The 20,574-nt window shown below is 41.5% G+C and overlaps 2 protein-coding genes and 1 long non-coding RNA gene across 3 annotated transcripts; 2 read left to right on the top strand and 1 right to left on the bottom strand.

Annotated features, from left to right (window-relative positions):
* Positions 1 to 6,805: 6,805 nt before the first annotated feature.
* LOC146467581 (uncharacterized) lies at positions 6,806 to 8,037 on the top strand. The gene is made up of 2 exons (XM_085125635.1): positions 6,806 to 7,504; positions 7,570 to 8,037. The coding sequence occupies exons 1-2, from the start codon at positions 6,806 to 6,808 to the stop codon at positions 8,035 to 8,037; spliced, it is 1,167 nt and encodes a 388-aa protein (XP_084981761.1).
* Positions 8,038 to 8,154: 117 nt separating this feature from the next.
* LOC146467582 (uncharacterized) lies at positions 8,155 to 8,886 on the bottom strand. The gene has a single exon (XM_085125636.1). It carries the CDS (start codon positions 8,884 to 8,886, stop codon positions 8,155 to 8,157), a length of 732 nt encoding a protein of 243 aa, XP_084981762.1.
* Positions 8,887 to 15,774: 6,888 nt separating this feature from the next.
* On the top strand, positions 15,775 to 17,125 carry LOC146467583 (uncharacterized). The gene is made up of 2 exons (XR_014867669.1): positions 15,775 to 15,870; positions 16,961 to 17,125. It is a non-coding gene; the product is annotated as an uncharacterized LOC146467583 (long non-coding RNA).
* The last annotated feature ends 3,449 nt before the right edge of the window (positions 17,126 to 20,574 follow it).

Below are 20,574 nucleotides of genomic sequence, written 5' to 3' on the forward strand. Positions count from 1 at the left end.
TCACACTAACCCACTTCCAAAGACGACGAGCGTGAAAACAGAGTGTGTGCCAAATGTATAGATAATTATGCATGGGGCTGTGACGCAACTCGTACTAAAAATACTGTAAGAGACTAATGTCACTTGAAGTCTACTTTCTTGTATTGTACTGGTTATCCAAAACCATAAAATCTCGGTTTTAGAGAGGAAACAGGAAATTCAGTCCACTTTGGAGAAGAGAGGGGTAGGGGGAGGGGAACTGCAATAACTGTTGCAACGTGTTGAAATAACACCCATGCCCATTTTTAACCACGAATAGTACATGTCCCTCTGACTTATAAGTGATGGAATCACCTTCAGCGTGTATACTTTACAGTTAGAAGAACTTGCAAATAAATCATACTGATGACATCCCAAAATATTCCTAAGATAGAGAAAGCTTCTTCACCACTGTAACAACTATCATCTATCACAATGGCTGAACAATCCAGTCCCATTGTATTTTATTTTCAAAGTATAAAACGTGTTACCCCAAACATTGTTTATTCTGATCTTTGAAGTGGGTATCTAAGTAGGTGTTTGAACATTATGCTAGCTTATAGTGGGGCAAAGCCTTAAAAAATATGTTAGTATTATATACTGGTTTTTCGGCTTTTTTTTTTTCTTATTTTACTGACCATTTTGTCTGATACTTGAACTGTCTCAGACAAATAAAAACTAAAATCGATCAGTTTTTAGAATTTGCTTTTAAATTTTGGCCTAATTAAATGATAATGCATCTTTGTTGTATACTGGCAAGGTTCCACATTAAATCATTTTTTTTTTGACATTTTACAAACTGTAAGCAAGAACATTACAACATCACTTTGAAAACGATAAGTTTGTTGAGTTGTTTTCAAATTACATTACATAACTAAGGGACCAATCGTTTATTACGTCCTGGGGGGGGGGGGGGGGGGGGCGGTGGTTTTCTAAAAAATCGAGTGTATGAAAACTTTACCCCCCAAAAAATCTTTCAAATTACAGAACAATTACAGACATGGTACTTGGCCAATGTTTTCATAGAATAACATGATTTTAAAATTTAGTTTTCAAAGCTGACAAAAATTGACTTCTGTTAAGAAACATTTGTCACCAAAATTACTTATCGGGCCCGGTAAGTTACCGGGTCTTTCGAGAAACAGGCCCCTGGTGACAACGCTTGGTTACATGCGGAAGTCGCTAGCTCTCTGAATCTGAAAAGGCAAGAGAAACAATCAGAAGTTAGGCGAAATTCAAGTAAGGGAACGTACCTTAGAATGATGTTTTGTTATTGCTGGAGTCTATTCTTCACGGTCGTCAAAAGAAGGTACACAGAAGGTCAAAGCAGCTCGGGGTTTGAGAGCAGTACAGGAGCATTTGATGTATGGATGTGGATCAAGGATGTGGATAATTATATAGATTTTGAAGAAGCCTACCATCTCTATTCGTCTTTTGTTCAATTTTTTTGCCCAGAGAAACAAGCCTTCAGAGATAAACTGCTTGATGAAATACACGGTTTGCCTGTCTATGTCATTACTCAACCTATTACGTGTAAGAGCTTGGTCGCTCTGAAGAATAGTAGCGATATGGAGAAGTATCTAGTCGATTTTACCAACTCTAGGATTGATCAGAAGAATGATTGCGAAATACATTTAGTTGGTACCCTTAAAATTTTACCCCGCTCACTTTTCGTACAAGGTACAAAATTACCCCCCCCGCCCATCCCCCAAAAAGAGCTCGTTTAACCCCCTAGGACGTAATAAACGATTGGTCCCTAATTATGTAATGAACAACTCATTTTTTTGCGTGAAAACAGCCTTGTTTATATTATGCTTAAGTATCTTCAAACTTTATGTTAAATGAAGATACTATTTGTAGAGTTTTCATATTACAAGCGTTATATATGTGGACATGGAAACTGCTATGACAGCTGGAATTACCAGCTAAAGTTATGGTGGATATAGTTTTGGTTGTCATAAGAGAGGATCAAGTATATGTGTGGGCTTAATCCTCTAATGGTCTTACATGACTTATTGGAATGATGACGATTCCCCTTGGTTTATTTTTAGGTCAGTCATCAAGAATCATAAAAATTAATTTTTAAAAAAATTATGTGTACGTAAACAAAAAACAAAAAACCTCTGGTTGTACGGTTGACCTAAAAAAGTCATAAATAGTGAACAGCTGGGTATGTGTCAGAACATGTATGGAGAATTCATACTTTTGATCCTCTCTTGCTTGTTGTTGTTGTTCCCAAACGTTAACTTCATGTGAACAGTTAGTTATTATTGCTCTACACCCCAAGGGGAAATGGGAGGTCAATTTTAGGGCGATGTAAAAATGCTTGTCCCTGACAGGGGTTGAAAATGTGCAGTTTTGTACCATTGCGGTGGAAATCTGAATCTCTGCTTCCAAAACCTCAAAGGAAAGCTTTTCTGTTCTGTGCAATGAGGAAACTGCTTGATTATTTCAATATTTTGTTTTGGTAAACATTGGGGCCACACCTATGCCAAGAGAGTCTGGTACAATTTAGAACATTCTATTCAACATTTTTGACGGCTTGTCCCTTCAGTTTTATGTGAGAGTCCCCCCCCCCTCCCCTGGGGTGTAAGTGTGGTTAGATTACATGTTTGTAGAGCTACTTGAGTTACTGTTGTTGAGCTACTGAGCAATCCAACCATTTATGGGTTTACATCTGCGAGACCTGTGATACTCACCAATCAGATAAAACAAGGAAAACCAAAAAAGTGAACAATAGGTTGAGTCTAGGAAAACTTCACAGGCTCTTGTAATGAGGCACAGACCATAATACAGTTAAATTCCGGTTACGGGTGGGGATACGTAAAAAGGAAATGTCAACGGCTTTTTTAGGGGCAAGGGGGGAAGGGGTGTTACGTGTTTATATAAAGATCAAAGATGGGACTATAAGTGGAAGAGTGGTAGGGGTTTATCACGGAATAAAATTTTCGTTTACAAATAGATGGCCCAAAAATCGAGGCGATTTATTAGCAGGGGAGGGGGGCTTAAAACCGGGATTTCATGGTATGGGATAACTAGTACAATACAAGCTTATATCGATTTTTTAAAATAAAAAAAAAAAAAGGAAAAAGAAAAGAAAGTAGATAAGAATTACGGTATGGTATTAATTACCGAGGCTTCAAGTGACATTAGTCTCTTACAGTATTTTTAGTACGAGTTGCGTCAAGATATCTGCACAGCCCCATGCATAATTATCTATACATTTGGCACACACTCTGTTTTCACGCTCGTCGTCTTTGGAAGTGGGTTAGTGTGACAGACAGTTGTGCATAGATAAATAATGTATGGGGCTGTGCGGAAATCTTTCCCGAATTGCTTAGATATAGTTTCTTATAAAATGTTGGAGTTGAAAATTTGTTACATCAAGATCCTTCCTTCGAAAATAAAAAAGCGAAATCTACACGTCAAAATACGGGGAAAGAGTTCTGCGGTATAGATTGCGGTTAAATTTTTATTTTCGTTTTTATTTATTTATTTATTTATTTATTTATTTATTTATTTGCGTGTGTGTGTGTGTGTTTGGCTGTGTATGATAAATTGATTAATATAAAACGTAAAACAACGTAAATGAGCTTGACCGAACCACAACACATTCGTCATAACCAGATAAATCCTCGACAAGTGACATGAATCGTTTCAAAAATAAACAGAGGCGGTTCTTTACTCACGTCTTTTTCCTGCGAGGCGCTGTGAAAGCTTGAAACATGTCAAGTTTAACCAGCCTTCGATTGAGTTGTATACATCTCCCGTAATGGCGGACGACTCGTGTGGAATGGAAACCAGGTTACGTAAATAAACAAACCTCTTTAATGCAAATGTATTACAAATCTTGTGTTCACTCGCGAACGATAAAAGTCCACGAGCTGCTATGTTGCATCAACGGCTATGCGATGAGAATCGAAGGAAAAAAGTTTGAATTCGAAGATACCATTGTTTGGGTTTTTGTGATGCATTCTTCGGTTGAAATGGTTACAAAAAGGCTGTATTTGCAAATTGGCGCCCAAAAAAAGGCGCGCTTTTTCAGTTTAATGTATTTCTGTGAGTCATTATGCATAATTCGTATCTCGCATAATTATGTCATTCCGCAATTTTTGTTTTGCATAATTATGCCATTCCGCACGTCTTTCCACATTCCATTCCGCAAACTCATTCCTCCTTTTACCCTCACCGGTAGGAAAGGGAATACTTTCAGCATCGAAGCGTTGGGTATTCTTAATGACTCTTGTGTGACTGGCCGTACAGACTGCTCTATAGCCACCGGTTTCATTTTGGACCTCTTATGCGTCCAAACCCCAAAACTTTTTTTGGGCCAACTGAAATAAAATTTATGTATTGCCTCCGTTTCTTCTAAAGAAAGGCTATCCCATTTGATAAAATCATTGCGGTCGCTATAAATTTTTAAAGTTATAGGAATTCTCGAACCACCGTCGTGCAATTTGGGATCTGGGTGGAACCCTATTGTGACGTCATACCAGGAACGCCAACAGAGTTCTTGCTGCTTTAAGGGGGCAGTATCATGGGAGATCGATTGGATATATCATGATTTTTGGCCAAAATTCACTAAATTTAAACTTTGAACACTGTGTTAATTAATTTCTCAGTCACTTATTTAAAGAAATATTAATAGTGATTCTAGGACGAAAGGTTGAACCAAAATATAGTACAACCGGCGATTTTTAGTGCGTTACAACAACGAAATTTGAAAACGTCCGCCAGACGTTTTCAAATTTGAACCCCTCTCTATCTTGGTCATCTGGCGGCAAAAATATCCTTGGATAGTTTCGTTGCATTCTGATAGTCTTTAAATGGATTTTGTCATTATATCTTGGCTGCTATCAACCGAATAGCTATAAAGCGTCTTTCCGATTGCTGCGGTTTTGTTAATTGACACTTTTCGATTTAGTTCTTATTTTCCGTATCTCTATCCGTGTTAATTGTGTCCTGCACCTTCATTCCATCCTGTATAATTTTCGCACCATATGTAAAGTCAGTCTTATATATAACATTTTCTACATTTTCATTTTATCCCTCACCCACCTAAATCCAGCAATTGGTAAGTGTTTTTCAGTTGTCCAGTTTTGGTTTCAGTTGTCATTTTTGCGTTTAATTCTTTTATAGTCGTTCTTGGTTGTTTTCCTGTAACTTTTTCTGTTAGGTATTTTTTTAAACCCCTTGGTTCGAGTTAATAAATTGTCGGATTGAAACCTGTGAGTCTACGTGGCCCTCGCCACTTCATCGTAAAATACCAATTGGAGATTATGGACGGTATCGAAGCTAATGATGCAATGGCAAGTACCATCCGAGCGAGTTCCAGGCGACATAGAATGCCTAATTCGCTGCAGGACCAGGAAGGAGTTGTACGCGAAAAGCTGAACAGTCTAAAACAGTCTGCAGGTGGCTATGTTGCCACAATGTCTAAAGTGTGTGTTCAGATTGATGATTTACTTGGGGACTTTTCTAACTTGGTGCAAGTGCGGAATCGGCAAGCCACTTTGTATGATGCATTTAGAAATTATGGAGACTATATCGCGCGGACAAAAGCCCTTCTCAGTGACAGCAGCGTGGAGCTTCATGAAATCCAGGGCTTTTACAAGGCTCAAGAGGTCAGAAAATGTCTGTATGATGATAGGATTGAACATTTCGCGATCGAAGCTGCTTCATATTTTAATAAACAAGTGTCAGAAGAATTACCTCGTGTCAACTCTTCATCGCCTCGAGGATCGGTGAAATCGCAGAGAAGTCAAAATTCCAAGTTAAGTGCAGCGAGCTCGAGACTTCACAAAGCAAAAATCGCGGCAGAAAAGGCGGCTTTAATCGAATCGAGAAACAAACCGTGCAGAAACGATCAAGGACAATGGCAATGAAAGTCAAGTTATTAGAACTTGAAATAAAGCAAAAGCAATTCGAATTTCAACACCAGCTGGAATTAGCGAAACTCGACGCCAAGGAAGAGACAGACCAAGCTAGGGAAAGGACAGAGATGGCGGATTAAGAGTGCAAGTTAGCAGAGCGCGAGTTTTCTTGTTTGCTGTTTGAGGAAAATCCACCTGAGCGCCATAGTTTTAACAGGAATATTGACATTGACTGAAACTTTACAAGCGTAACCGACGCTGGTCCGCAAGTTGTCTTCCCTCAAGCTGTTTCCACGCAATTAGGGTCCATCGCGCAGGATGGCACGCATTCTGTTCTGTCCACACGCAGCGATATGTACCCCACTTGGTCCACATCATTTCACGCGTCTCCACCCACGTGCTCCGTCTCATCCACGAGAGTTTCGACCTGCCACGTTACGTCTTCGCGTGTCTCTGTTCTTCCCGAAACGTCCTCGCGTGGATCGACGTTACCCCCACCCTCTTCACGTGTTCCCGAGTTTTCAACCACGTCCTTTCAAGCCCCTACACTCCCAGTGGTGTCCTTGCGCGTTTCCACGTTACCTTCGTACTCTACGCGTGTTCCCAATTTTCCACTCATACCTACGTGCGCTACCTTGCAAGCCTCTGCAGTTCCCGTGGTGTCCTCGCGCGTCTCCACGTCACCTTCGTACTCTACGCGTGTTCCCGATTTTCCACCCATACCTACGTGTGCTTCCTTGCGAGCCTCTGCACTTCCTGTGGTGTCCTCGCGCGTCTCCACGTTACCTGCATACCCCACGTGTGGTCCTGACTTTCCACCGATGCCTACGCGTGCTTCTGTGGTTCCTGTTATGTCCTTGCTGCCGTCCTCGTATGTTCCTGAGTCTCCACGCGCTAGCTCGTGTGTTCCTGCCATGTATCCGGGTGTCTCCCTGTTTTGTTCCCAGTCGCCCTACAATGCAGGTCCGATATTCACACATGCAGCTCAAGCCTATGGTCCAGTTCGCCTGCCTTATCACGTAACTTCAGGACACCTTCCACCTTCTCTTCAGGCAATGGGTGAAAGTTTCCTTGCAACTATTGCTACCACAATAGAAAGAATTAGTGCCGATCAAGGTCTACCTCCATTACAGGTGCTTAAGTTTGATGGCTCCCCTGAGAGATATCCACTATTCAGACAGAGGTTTCACCAGATGGTAGAATCGAAGGCATTGGATGAACAGACTAAGATGGCTCGCCTGTTGCAGTTTCTCGAGGGCCATGCTCTTAGAGCTGTGCAAAGATACGAGGCCTTCTCAGGAGGTTTAACCAAGGCACTAGAGGTCCTGCAAAGTTGTTTTGGTCAACCATTTAAGATCGTAAGAGCTTGCGTCGACACTCTGACTAAAGGTTCCACCATCGCATCTCAAGGCAAGGAAGGTCTCCAATGCTATGCAGATATGGCACAAGTTGTGTATGATACCCTCGGATCTATGAACTGTTTAGGAGAAATGAACACTGACAATCTCGAGAAAGTGATACTAAGGTTGCCCAAATGGCTCCAAGACAAGTTTCGAGAACATTTGAAGAAGCTTCAACGCCAAGGAAGAATTATCCCCGCATTCAAAAACATTGTAAATTGTTACTGAATGACCGAGCTGATTTGGCTAATCATCCGTTTTTTACAACTTCTTCTGAGGTGAAGTCACACAAACGAAATGAAGATCGAGACAAGTCTCATCTGCGTCACCTTACCACTCTTACAACAAGTACCTCTAGGGAGGCCAGCAGACTTGCGATCAATAAAGACACTAAAGCCAGAAATTGCCCCTTGTGTGTCCAGTGCCACCCACTCTATCGCTGCGGGGTATTCAAGTCTAAGCCCGTCGAGGAGAGGAGGGCCTTAGTCAAAAGAAAGCGGATTTGCTTCAACTGCATCAACTCTACGGAACACACGGCCAGTTCGTGCAAGTCGCCAAAGCGTTGTAAGGTACCTGGTTGTGGAAGGTCTCACCACACTTTGCTTCACCTGTCAGGTCCATCCCGAGAAAACGCTGATCATCACACTAACAACACTGAAGTCACAGTCATCCCAACCATGCCTACTGACCTGCCAAGCGACCAACTGATGCTCCCTCGAGCACGTGCGCAACTGCAACTCAACTAATTGCAATTCAAGTTGTTCTCACGAACAAGCCTCCAACTAAACGTGGAATTCTTTCGACTTTTAGTTCCCTATTTGATCCACTTGGTTTTTTGGGCCCGTTTCCCCTCCCATTCAAAGTCAATCTTCAAGAACTATGGAGAATGGACGTCCAGTGGGGTTTTGTGAATATCCCACTAACCTGGTTTCTGTTAGGTCATCACTCTCGTCCTCTGAGGACAGCCCATCACTTGTCTTTGGTGGCAATGCGGAGCTCGTGATGGTTCTCCTGGCCTGATGAACAGGTTCAACTACTGAGCTTCCAAGTTCCAGCGCATCACAAGGCAAAAGTAAGTTCCTGTGGAGCACCCTTGCGCGACCACGCCCATTCTCTGGCTTGAGTCTGTAAACCGGACTATCCCCTCCCAATCTTTCAGCAACGACGTGGATGGTCTCTTCCCAGTGTGATCTCAATTTTCCAGGGCCGCCCCGTTCGGCTAAATTTCTAACCAGCACTCGGTCCCCGGGTTGAAGCACTCCGCCTGACACTCTCCTGTCATAGTAATCTTTGTTACGTCTAGCAGCCTTCTTTGCAGTCTTCTGAGCAATCTGATATGCTTCGTCCATGTCTTCCCGCCACTTGCGCACATAGGAATTATAGTCAACTCGACCATTATTGTCCTGATTGAAGTTAAATATAAGATCGATGGGTAGTCTTGGATTACGACCAAACAGAAGATAATATGGCGCGAATCCAGTAGCCTCATGTTTGGTACAGTTATATGCATGAATCATCTTGTTAAGTGATTCGTCCCATTTGCGCTTCTTCAATTCGGGAAGGGTCCTGAGCATTGACAACAACGTGCGATTCATCCTTTCCACTTGTCCATTCCCTTGGGGTGGTACGGCGTTGTGCGAGACCTGGAGACACCAGTTAACTTGTTTAATTGACGCAGGAGCTGATTTTCAAATTCTCCACCCTGGTCGCTATGGAGGCGAGCTGGAAACCCAAACCTCGGAATGTAGTCATTGAAAAGTTTTTCGGCTACAGTACGTGCTGTCTTGTTTCGAGTAGGGTAAGCCTGAGCATACCCTGTGAAGTGATCAACTACGAGTAAAATATACTCAAATCCTCTTTGGCTCTTTTCCAGGTGAAGAAAATCGATCGAGACCATTTCAAAGGGTGCTGTAGTGGTGATACTTTCCATAGGCGCCTTAACTGATGTACTTGGTTTCTTGTGCCGAATGCAGCTGCACTTGTTTGTAATGAAATAAGTAATGTCCTGTTGCATGCGGGGCCAGTAAAACCTGGACCTAGCTAAATCCAACACTCGGTCAACACCCAGGTGACCCATCTCAGTGTGTAGCTCCCGGTAAACGAGTTGTCTGAACTTTAGGGGAAGAACTAACTGTTGTCGATTCTTGGTTTTGCGCCACAGAGTTCCGTCTGCTGAAATGTGAAGATTATTCCATTCTCTTATATAACAAAACATCTCATTGTCCCTGGTCCTGCCGCCTGTCAACTTAGGGGGATATCCTTGTTGTTTGAAGTGCATGATTTGTGAAATGACTGAGTCTTCCCGCTGAGCTCGCTGAATTTCTCCCGGTACCAATTGTGTAAGAGTTAAGCCGCTGACAATGGGTTCTTGGTCTGCAATACTAATATTCGCAGAGACTGCAGTTAACCACGGAATCTCTTCCGCTCTCTGGTGTGTTAGTCCCTGGATCGTTGCATCAATGGCTTCCTTGTCCATTCCAGCAGTACAGCTATCCATGTACTCTCGGGAGTCTATCGGTAGGCGAGATAGTATATCTGCATCAATGTTAGTTTTCCCAGGTCTATATCGCAGGCAAAAATTGAAGTCAGCTAGCTCTGCCACCCATCGATGTCCAACAGCAGACAGTTTCGCGGAAGTTAATATGTACGTTAAAGGGTTATTATCTGTATAGACGTCAAATGATGGAGCATAATATAAATAATCCCGAAATTTTTCAGTCACAGCCCATTTAAGAGCCAGAAACTCCAGTTTTCCCGCATGCAAGTGATAGTTTTTCTCTGCTGGAGTTAGGGTCCTTGATGCGTAACCGATAACTTTCAACTTCCTGTCCTGCTCCTGGTATAACACGGCGCCCAGGCCTTCATGAGAGGCATCCGTATGCAGTACAAATGGTTTGGAAAAATCGGGAAAAGCCATCACTGGTGGTCTTGTTACACAGTCAACTAGCAAGTTTAATCTCTCCTGGTGATCGTCTGACCAGTTGATCCTGTGGTTATTTGGTAGCTGTTGTTTTCCCCCGACTGTAGCATTAGATTTACCACCTTGATTAGCACTCTGCGATACGGCCATAAGGTCATAGAGGGGTTTGGCGATGCGTGAAAAATCTGGAATGTACTGTCTGTAGTACCTCAGGAATCCGAGTAACTTGCGGATGTCCCCCACGGTGTTTGGTTTCTCACTTTTCAACTTCTGAACTGCTTTTGTATCCTCCGGGTCCAAAGAGTAACCATCAGCTGACACGATCCTACCTAAATATCTGACCCTTTGCTGGAAGAAATTGCACTTGGATGGCTTTAATTTAATCCCGTGTTCCTGAAGTCTGCGCAGTACTCGCTGAACATCTCTGACATGATCTTCAAATGTTCGGCTATAAACTAGAATATCATCGAGGTATGGAATACAGATATCGTCACGTAATCCGCGCAAGCATTCCTCCATGCATCGCTGAAAGGCTGCGGGGGCATTCATTAAACCAAATGGGATCCTGTTCCATTGATATAGCCCCCAAGGGGTGACGAATGCGGTAAGGGGTCGGCTCTTGTCCGCAACAAAGCCCTGGTGATATGCCTTCCCTTGGTCGAGAACAGTAAACCACTTATTACCCCCCAGCCCATTCAGAATATCCTGTATCCGTGGGATTGGCTGGCGCTCAGGGTAAGTTTTCCTGTTAAGTTCTCGATAGTCAATACATAATCGTAAACTACCATCCTTCTTCCGAACACAAACCATGGGAGAAGAATATGCCGAGTGGGACTTGCTGTTGATCAAGTCTTCTATATACTCCTTCACTTCTCCGTAAAGAGGTTTTGGAATGGACACATAGTTCTTTCGCACAGGCTGGTCATCACTTAGCTTGATTTCCAATTCCAAATTATCAATGCACCCAACTTCATTCTCGTCTCTGGCAAATGCATCAGCCTCTTCCTGTAACATTTGGCGAACAATGAATTGCTGTTCTTCTTCCAAATGGCTAAGGCCAACAGGCGGGTCCCACAATTCCTGTGCTTGTTCCTCTGATGGGGAAACATCAACTGAATCTCCTTCCTGGACGTGCTCCTGGTCTGGCGGCTTCGGAATAGGTAACACTGACTTAACCATTTGAATCTGACCTAGTTCGGTTCTTCGTTTCAGCAGGATGTCCTTATCGATGTTGTTATGTACTAAGATTGTAACCTGGCTGGATGTGCCCGGGGCTATCTTACTCAGTTCCTCAGATAATTGAAGTCCCTCCGGGAGATCGCCTTCTTCCTTTGGCTCAAATATTATCGGCAATTCTTCTGCAACAGGCCCGAGGTGGACACGACACTTAACTCTAACTGACTGTCCCTTTGGAACCACAACATCTTTCTTGCTAACCCTGACTACAGACGTGCCAGCATCTTGAGTCCTTGCGCGAACAATATTGACAAATGTCCCCAATTTGGAATAGTGAACTGAGGGGAAAGATTGTCGAATTATATTTTCAGAAACACCTACGGGGTCTCCATTGTGTTTCTTCAAAATCTCCTCTATCACATTGAATCCAATAATGGGTAACTCCTGTTCCTGTTGTCCCACTAGCACTGGTACGGTCAGCTCATCCGAGTCCCCAGATAGTCTAAATGTCACTTCGATCCAGCCATCGAAGGGAATGTCAGTCCCATTCATAGCCTCCAAACTCAATCCCTGCCCATCTTCTAACAATTCACCAACACTTTTTAATTTTTCCAGGGGAAGGTAAGCCTCCTTCCATGCCCGCGATACCACACAAACTTGGGACCCGGTGTCCCATAATGCCTCCACCTCTATTCCTTGCATACTACATTTCACTATGCACCTCTGTCCTACCAGTTTGGTTAGTCCCGCTTGCTGTTTTGGAGTTAGATGGCAAGCGAATGTCGTGTTCAAAGGTACATTTTTAGCTTCATCTTCCTGCCGCCTTTCCAGTTCTTGTATGGCCTTACAAATAACTTTGTGCTGTGGCCAATGTTCTTCTTGGCACCCCTTGGAACAATATCTGCTGGTCTTACAAGCTGCACAACGATCGAATAATGCATGGGCACCACCCACTCTACCACAATAAGCACACTGGGACTGGTTGTTCTGTAAGATCACACCCTGTCCCCCGGGCGTGACCTCTGTCCATTTCCCTGTAACCCTGTACCCCATTGACGAGATCGCGCCCGACATTCACGTGCATAATGGCCACTCATTCCACACTTAAAACAATGATCGCAAAACCCTTCAACCCCATTTTGTTGACAAATTCTGCACTGTGGGGGTGACCTCATAGGTTGCTGTGCAAAAGGCTGTCTAGATACTCGTGGTGGGGAGGCAACCCTTTCCTTGACAGCAGCAATTTCTGCTTTCAGCTCTCTGACCTCCTTGAGTAGTGCCTGATCCAAACTGGTCACTTTCCCCCCCTCTTTGACTCGATCAGCAGCAGCCTCAGACTCTTGCACTGGATTCACCTTGGGAGTCAGTCGCGAGCCAAGTTTTTTGTAATCTTTCCGTCTCGTTGCTGACACAGACATTCAGTGCTTCAAATAGCTCTTCATCACTGATGGTGTCCTTTTGTAAATGGGGCTTCATATCTGACTTTATGTTTTCACTCAAGAGGCCAATGGAAAAACTATGTAAAAACATTCCATGCACTAAAGCTGGGTCATACTTTAACCCTGACTCGGATTCTTGTGATGCAAACAAAACCTTCTGTTTCAAATCCAGTAGGCGGATAAGAAACTCTTGAGGCTTTTCTGTAGCTTTTTGAACGGTTGAACTAAGCTGGTGATATAGTTCTGTTGCTGTTCTCTCTTGATAGTGAGAACGCAAGATTCGCCTCATTTTTGCAAGCGTCAAATCCGACTTTCCCTCTAAATAGCTCCTCAGACTTAAAGCAGGGTTTATGGCTTTTATCACGGCTTCTTTGATTTCATCCTCTTTGTAATCATTTCTTAACCCGTGTTCAATCTGATGTGCCAGCGATGAGAAACTTAGGCGATCTTTCTGCGAGATGTCGCCAATTTGGCCTGAAATTTTAAAGTCTCTCTTTATCTTAGAAATCGATAGGACTGGTTGTTGTTCCGTTTTTGAACCGCTTGCTTCGGAATTCTCGACTGATTCTGTTTTCACCTTGGATTCTGTCGTCTTCTCCTTCATGCCTACATACAACGCCAATTCCTTGAGTTTTGTTTCGTTTAGTTCTTCGGTCTCGAGATACTTATTTAGTGCTTGAATAAACACCAGTCTTCCTTTACTTCCCGGCGCCAAAGTGACGTTTACTTTACTACAAACATCTTTCAATTTTTCTTCGCTCAAGCCACAAAACGCCACTTGCAAATTGATTTGAAGAGCCTCAAGAGTCTCCATAGTCTATCAAATCAAAACTTCTTACTCACCAACCACTGACACACAGTCAAAATTTCTCTCCGGTAAATAGAGCACCGCTTCGTGTTTTGCACAACTTCCCAGGTCAGAGGTGAAACACGGTCCAGTTATCGCCGGTTACGCTGCAAAATTAACGACGCTCGACGGTTCAACGTAGACAAAGCTCCCAATAGTCCTGGCAGGGTCGCCAATGTTACATACTCCACAAGCTTAAACTGTAAACGACGTTTTATTACAAGTACAAACTGCGTACTGTCCGATTACATCAGCCATGAGCACATGGTTCGTCCTCGCTCTTCCCGGCATTCTTCACGGTATAGACAATCTCGCGTCACGCACCACTCACACGCGTGTCACACGCTCTACACAAACTGCTAACGGCAGCCTGTCTCCCAACCTGTTACTGCCTAGCTACCTTCCCTTTGTCTGACGTCATTCATACTTTGTTTATTACTGTTGCTAGGCAACATTGCGGACATCTTCAAACGTCTTTTAACCGCTTAACGATTTGGCTTTGAATTTGGCGCCCGTTCTGAGCTCAGAACAAATTCATTAGACCTAGCGTTTTGTTTGGCTTCCTAAAGCAAAGTTTTCCCGAGAACATCCTTAAGTCTAGTGAGGGAAGAAGTGTTACGAATGCAGGTGTCCTGCCTCGTCTAATATGCTTCCTGTGCCTAGTTCTCTTTTGAGCTAAACGGGTAATTTTCAGTTACTCGGGCGGGGACTAAGGATTGAATATTGTGAGCTTTGCTTGAGTCTTTGGCCGTAGAAAGTAGGTCTTAGGGATGATTTCTAGTCGGATATCGTGAAAGTATCGGAAATTAATCACTCGGCCAAAGACTCCGTTTTATTTTCTTGTTTAAAACCGCTGTATGTTGTTCCCCTCTCCAATTTTTTTGTCAACATCCGGGACTTAGAGTAATATGGTAAAACACGAACAAGAAATGGCAAGGATTTTCTCTTCAAAAAGCGTTAGTTTGAAAAGGTATTCGATTAATTTTCGCCGTTATAACTGTAGCGTTGTTAGGCTAGTGATCGGTTAGTCGAGAAGTGCGATTTTGGGTCAATGTGCTCAATTTCTGTAGCCACCTTTTGGAAAATCAGCTCAATACTTTAGTTCCAAATCGTTGTGCGGTTTATAGACATTTGAGAGAGAATGGGGCTGACTGTGCTATAAACAGACACGAATGGGGGGGGGGGGGAGATTTTTGTTTCACAAACTTCTTTTTATGACCGTTGTAATCTATTTACTTACTGATGTGAAATTCAATAAGAAACGCCAAAAAAATAAATAAATAAATATCTTAAGAAAAGTTAACAAAAACGTTAATTTCTGTAGCCACCTTCTGGAAAATCAGCTCAGATATCTATATGTAAATATATTTTTCGCTCGCATTCGCGCAGCTTAGCTCCGCTCGGTCCGGCTCGGGCCTCGCTTCGCGAGGAAAAATTCCTAGGTGATTACCTAAAACGAACCAGTGACAAATTAAGTTGGTTGTTTCCAGTTTAAATAACCTATCAGCGTACATTTCGCTGCACTCGATTCAAAAAAGGCTCCTCGTTAAATGGTATAAACCATGAAGGATAGGACACGACAGCTTTCTGTGAAACTTTTGCATTCTTCTTGTTAGAAAATAAAAGTACGTGCAGTTTTTACTCCTTAAAATTTAAACATTTCTTGCGGACAAAGACTAAAGCACGAAATATGCACTTGGTGGTTAGATCGCCCCATAACTTCATTACACATTTCACAAACCCACAATTAATTTTTTTAAACGAGTGTATAGAGCGGTTTTCAATTGAGCGTCGAAAGTAATTGCGTTTTTGCTTTGGTTTTACCTTTCTACGCGCTGCGATTGGTTAACAAAACTCGCGCCACTTTCTCAATCAATAAGATGTAAGACCAAAACCAATCGTGCCTCGCTTGCACGTGTTTTCCCGCGCTTTGCGCCGGTTACATGTATTTGCTTTGAATTCTGATTGGTTCATTGCGCTGTTTGCACCTGTTGTGATTGGCCAGAATAATTGTTTTGGTTTTGGTTTTACGACACTCGATTGAAAACCGCTCTATATTCGCAGGTGGTAAGCACCTAAACTTATGCATCCTTCTATTTACCTTAGGTAAAATTTAGAGGAGAAAGAGGAAGTAGCTTCACTGGCGATATCGCTATCGACGACTTTTTTTTGAAGCAGGGACCTTGCTAGTCCTCAGGTGAGCAAAATCAATTAAATTATTATTCTTCAGATTGTAACAATACAAAAAAGAAATGTAAAAAAAAAAGGGGCGGACGAGGGGACAGGGCAATTGTAAATTCAAATTTCTTAGAAAAAATTCGGAGCTTCGAAAAGGCTTTAAACAGCTTGACGAGAAGGAACTAAGGTTACGTTTTATGGCAAAATAAACGTCGGTAAAACCTTAGGACTTTCAAAATTAATTTACAATGCGTCTGTACTTGTTATCCTTGAACAACTAATTATAATTAAAAAGAAATTCAAAATTTTAAAAAAGAAATTTAAAAAATAAATCAATTCAACATTTTCAGTTTCATTTGGGATGGAATGCCTGCAAAGATTAAGAAGTTAACAATCACTGGCGAGAAAAAACAGGGTGGACTTAGAATGACTGACTGACTGACTATATTGAAAATCATATATTGAACTGCGGATGAAAGTTTAGAAAGAAGAAAGATCCTCGCACTTAGTACGCAACTTAATTAAGCAGTTGCGAAAAGAAAGCCTGAAAAAAATTCAGGCTTGAATGGGATTCGAAGTTCGAATTTATTTCAGGCTTTCTTTTCGCAACTGCTTAATTAAGTTGCGTACTAACTGCGAGGATCTTTCTTCTATCTAACCTATCTGACTGCCTGACTGTTACCATAACGTTAACAAACTGCAAACTAACAGTTTACCACCCTTTTACCTTGATGTACTGAAACAATGGCAGATTACAAAAGATTGTGTGGAACCCTCGATACCCATGAAGAAATAATTTGGGAAGAACCAAAACATTTTAATCAACGTACGGTAAATCGTTATTTCACAAAAGCTGGTTAAAAAAAAAAAAAGTCATACGAGTTGGCGACCTCCTTCAAAAAGATGGTAAAATCCTATCGTTTGAAACCTTTTGTAACAAATTTGAGCTATATTAAAATAAAAATATATAATAATAATAATAATAATAATAATAATAACAATAATAATAATAATAATAATAATAATAATAATAATAAAATATTATTAACGTCGGCCTTTCAGTGATTAAACATTTTACTTGCTTGTGTGTTTCTTTGCTTGCTTTTTAGGACGTTAAAAGCCATGTGCCATTCAAGGACCAGAGGCACAAAAAAATGTGCGGAGTTTTTGTTTTTGCTTAAGTATGATAGTGTAGTCTGCTATGGCTAAGTGGCATTTTTCAAAGTTAACTTGTAGTACAGTGTGCGGAAACATTAAAAGGTGCATCTGTTCAATTGTTTGTTTTTTGACTGACCTTCATTTATTTTGTAGAGATTTTACTAATAAACCTTATTAATTTTGGGATTAGCGCTTCGTGGCTAAGAATCCATGAATAAGGAGGGGAGGACGGGGAGAGGGGGGGGGGGGCGGGGGGGCGGCGGAAAGTTTGCAGGGAAGTCGTTAAGGAAACTTTAAAACTGCATCCTGCTACGGAAACATGGTTAATGGTCATACAAGCTTCTACCCGTTCCTACTAAGTGCTCTTACCTTACGTTGCTTACTTACAGGAGGCTACAAAACTTACAAATTTTTTTTACATACCGTGCATCGCTTACAATACAACAAATAACTGATAATACATCGCTAACATAACAATACACTTCTTACAAATATAATCACCTACAATACGAGACTTGCGTACAATTCGTCACTAAGACATTACATACATACATTCATAATAATTTATTTGATGGAGCAAGTTGTTATGTATTGCAGCTAATTAAAGCTTATGTGGACCTGCAATGCATATTATTACAATACATTTACTACTTGGAACGCGCTACAATTACTCTTACGAGAATAACCTAAAAAAAAATGATCCATTGACATCTTCCTGAGCAGCAATCAGTATAACATTAAGAGAACACAGGGAAGCCTTGCACGTGCTACTTCATTGTGATAACATTTAACATTATCATCATCATCATTGTTATCGTCGCCGTCGTCGTTGTGGTCGTCATCAACATCATCATAATCTGGAACTACAGATGTATGTCTGTTGTGATTGGGGCCCTTGGGACCAAACATCTGAAGAATAAATGAGAATGATGCATTATTCAGTAAATGACACGAGCATACTCGGAAAAACTCCGAGTGCTCCTTTCAGGAGTCGAGCATAAGACCCAGTTCTGATTATAAGTTCGGATTCTCTACCACTGAGCTATAGAAGACTCGTGGGAGATAAGGCTATTAGACTAGGTTCATGTGACAAACATCCTGCATACTGCTTGGATTGGAATGTCATGTGAGGCATATGCGCAATGGAATAAATGTGATGGAGTATTTTAAGCCTAGTGAATAAATGAGAATGTTGCATTATTCAGTAAATGACACGGGCATACTCGGGAAAAATCCGAGTTCTCCTTTTAGGAGTCGAACCTAAGACCTTCCGATTACTAGTTTGGATAACTAGTTCGGAGCATCCGAACTAGTGATCGGAAGGTCTTATTTTCGACTCCTTTTTTCCGAGTATGCCCCTATTCATATACTGAATAATGCATCTTTCTCCGGCATTTATTCACCAGGCTTAAAATATTCCATTACATTTATTCCATCTGAAGAATATTATATTGCTGCTATGGAAAGTTCCTAATTTTCGTTTTTAGGAAAACAAAACTTGTACCAAAATGTTCTTTTCGAATTTCATTTTCTATTAAACCTGGTGAATAAATGATCATGTGTTTGTTTGTTTTTTTATTTTTACACTTACAAAATAATGCGTCCACTACTAACTACTTATTATACAATACTTATACTACTTTCAATACAATGCAATACTAACGCTACTTACAATACGACACTTAATATACTTTTTGCAATAACTGTCCAAATTCCCGCGCGCTGATTGGCTCGTAGCTATTGTCTATAAGAGTACAGAAAATAAAAATGACGTCAGATGTAACGCGCGCGCTTTCTCAACAAAAACAAATAGCCAATTCCGCTCGTACTTTTCCATATTATTGTAAAAAAGAAATCAACGGCAGTTTTCTGTGGTCTATACTCTAATAGACCATAAAATGACGCCATAAAATGTCCAAAACTTGGCAGTGAAACCACTCGCCTGCGGCTCGTGATTCCACTTGAGTTTTGAACATTTTTTTACGTCATTTTATAGTCTATAAGAGTATAGACCATAGAAAACTGCCATCGATTTGTTAAATTTACAACACTTACACTACTTACAGTACAATACCTACACTACTAATAATTATACTACTTATCATAGAATATTCGTGCTACTTATGTTACAATTTTTTTACGATACGTATAAAATATAACGACTACTTACGACTTATTTACGATCATACCCACGTAAACAAAATAAGAGCAAGAACGAAAAGATGAAAGAGAGAGAGAGGGAGAGAGAGAGAGAGAGAGAGAGAGAGAGAGAGAGAGAGAGAGAGAGAGAGAGAGAGAGAGAGAGAGAGAGAGAGAGAGAGAGAGAGAGAGAGCCAGAGGTATCGGCACTTTTGTAACGAAAAAAGGGAACTTTCGTAACGAAAAAAGGGAACTTTGGTAACATGGGGAACTTTTGTAACGCATATGGGGAACTTTTCACACGTTCCATAGGGAACATTTGTAACAATGGGGCACTTTCGTAACAAAACAAGGGGAACTTTTGTAACGATACTTTTAACGTCAAATATGTTGCACTGGTATTGTGTACCACATAGTTTTTGCCATTTAAAGGTAAAATGCAGTATGTATATTGTTTTCTTTTCGTGACAAAGAACTCCACTGTTTCATAGAAACTTTTTCTTCAACCAACACAGTTTGGCGTTTTTCGGCAATAGAATACTTTTTTTCGATAAAAAAAACAACACGACAAACTTTTTCCTGACAGGCCGGACTTTAAGTGTTTTGTTATTTTGGCGTCTGGTTTAGTTGCTGAACAGAATTGCGTAAAGCACACACAAAACAACAGGTCACCAATTACCGTCTTCCGATCACGTGTTTTCCTCACACATTGATAGCGTGTGGACAACGGTGAATAGTAATCAGCGAAAGTAATTCGTTGCAATTTGATGGATAAAACGTTCCCAAATGAACTTTGAACTGGAATACCATTTATCAAAATTTAACCGGGTTGTCAATTAATTCGGAATTTTGGTAACCCCGAATTGTTTTGGATTTTAACTATGCTCTGTGACTGCTTCAAAAATAAACATGTAATCGCCGGTTTTCACCCCGTGGGAGGGGGGTACTCCCTATAATGGCCTACAAAGGGAGGCTCCGCCCGAAAGGGGTACCTTTTTCACGCTTCCCGGGTATATGAAAGGGTAGGGATTTCACGAGTCGAAGTATATGAAAGGCCGGTAGGGAAATCTGTTATTTGGGTATTTAAAAGGGCCTTTTATTATTTTCCAATGGAAGGTATACGAAAGGGGTACCATTTGTCAATTGAAGGTATACGAAAGGGGTACCATTTGTCAATGGAAGGTACACGAAAGGGGTACCTTTTCTGCCAAAAATGGAATAAAAAAGGGTAAGGGGTCGGACCTCGGAAAGGAGCCTCCCCGTTGATTTTTTTTAGTACCCCCATCCCCGGGGTTTTCACTGTCACGCCATTAAAAAAATCGAAACCATTGCGTGAGTGAAGTCAAGAAATTGACATGTTATAGATGATAAATAAATAAGGAATCTCATCAAGTATTAGGTCTGTGCGGTATTCCGTACTCGAGTT

The sequence above is a fragment of the Pavona decussata genome, unplaced genomic scaffold, assembly GCF_977016875.1.
Source record: "Pavona decussata unplaced genomic scaffold, jaPavDecu1.1 SCAFFOLD_134, whole genome shotgun sequence".
NCBI classification, from domain to species: Eukaryota; Metazoa; Cnidaria; class Anthozoa; order Scleractinia; family Agariciidae; genus Pavona; species Pavona decussata.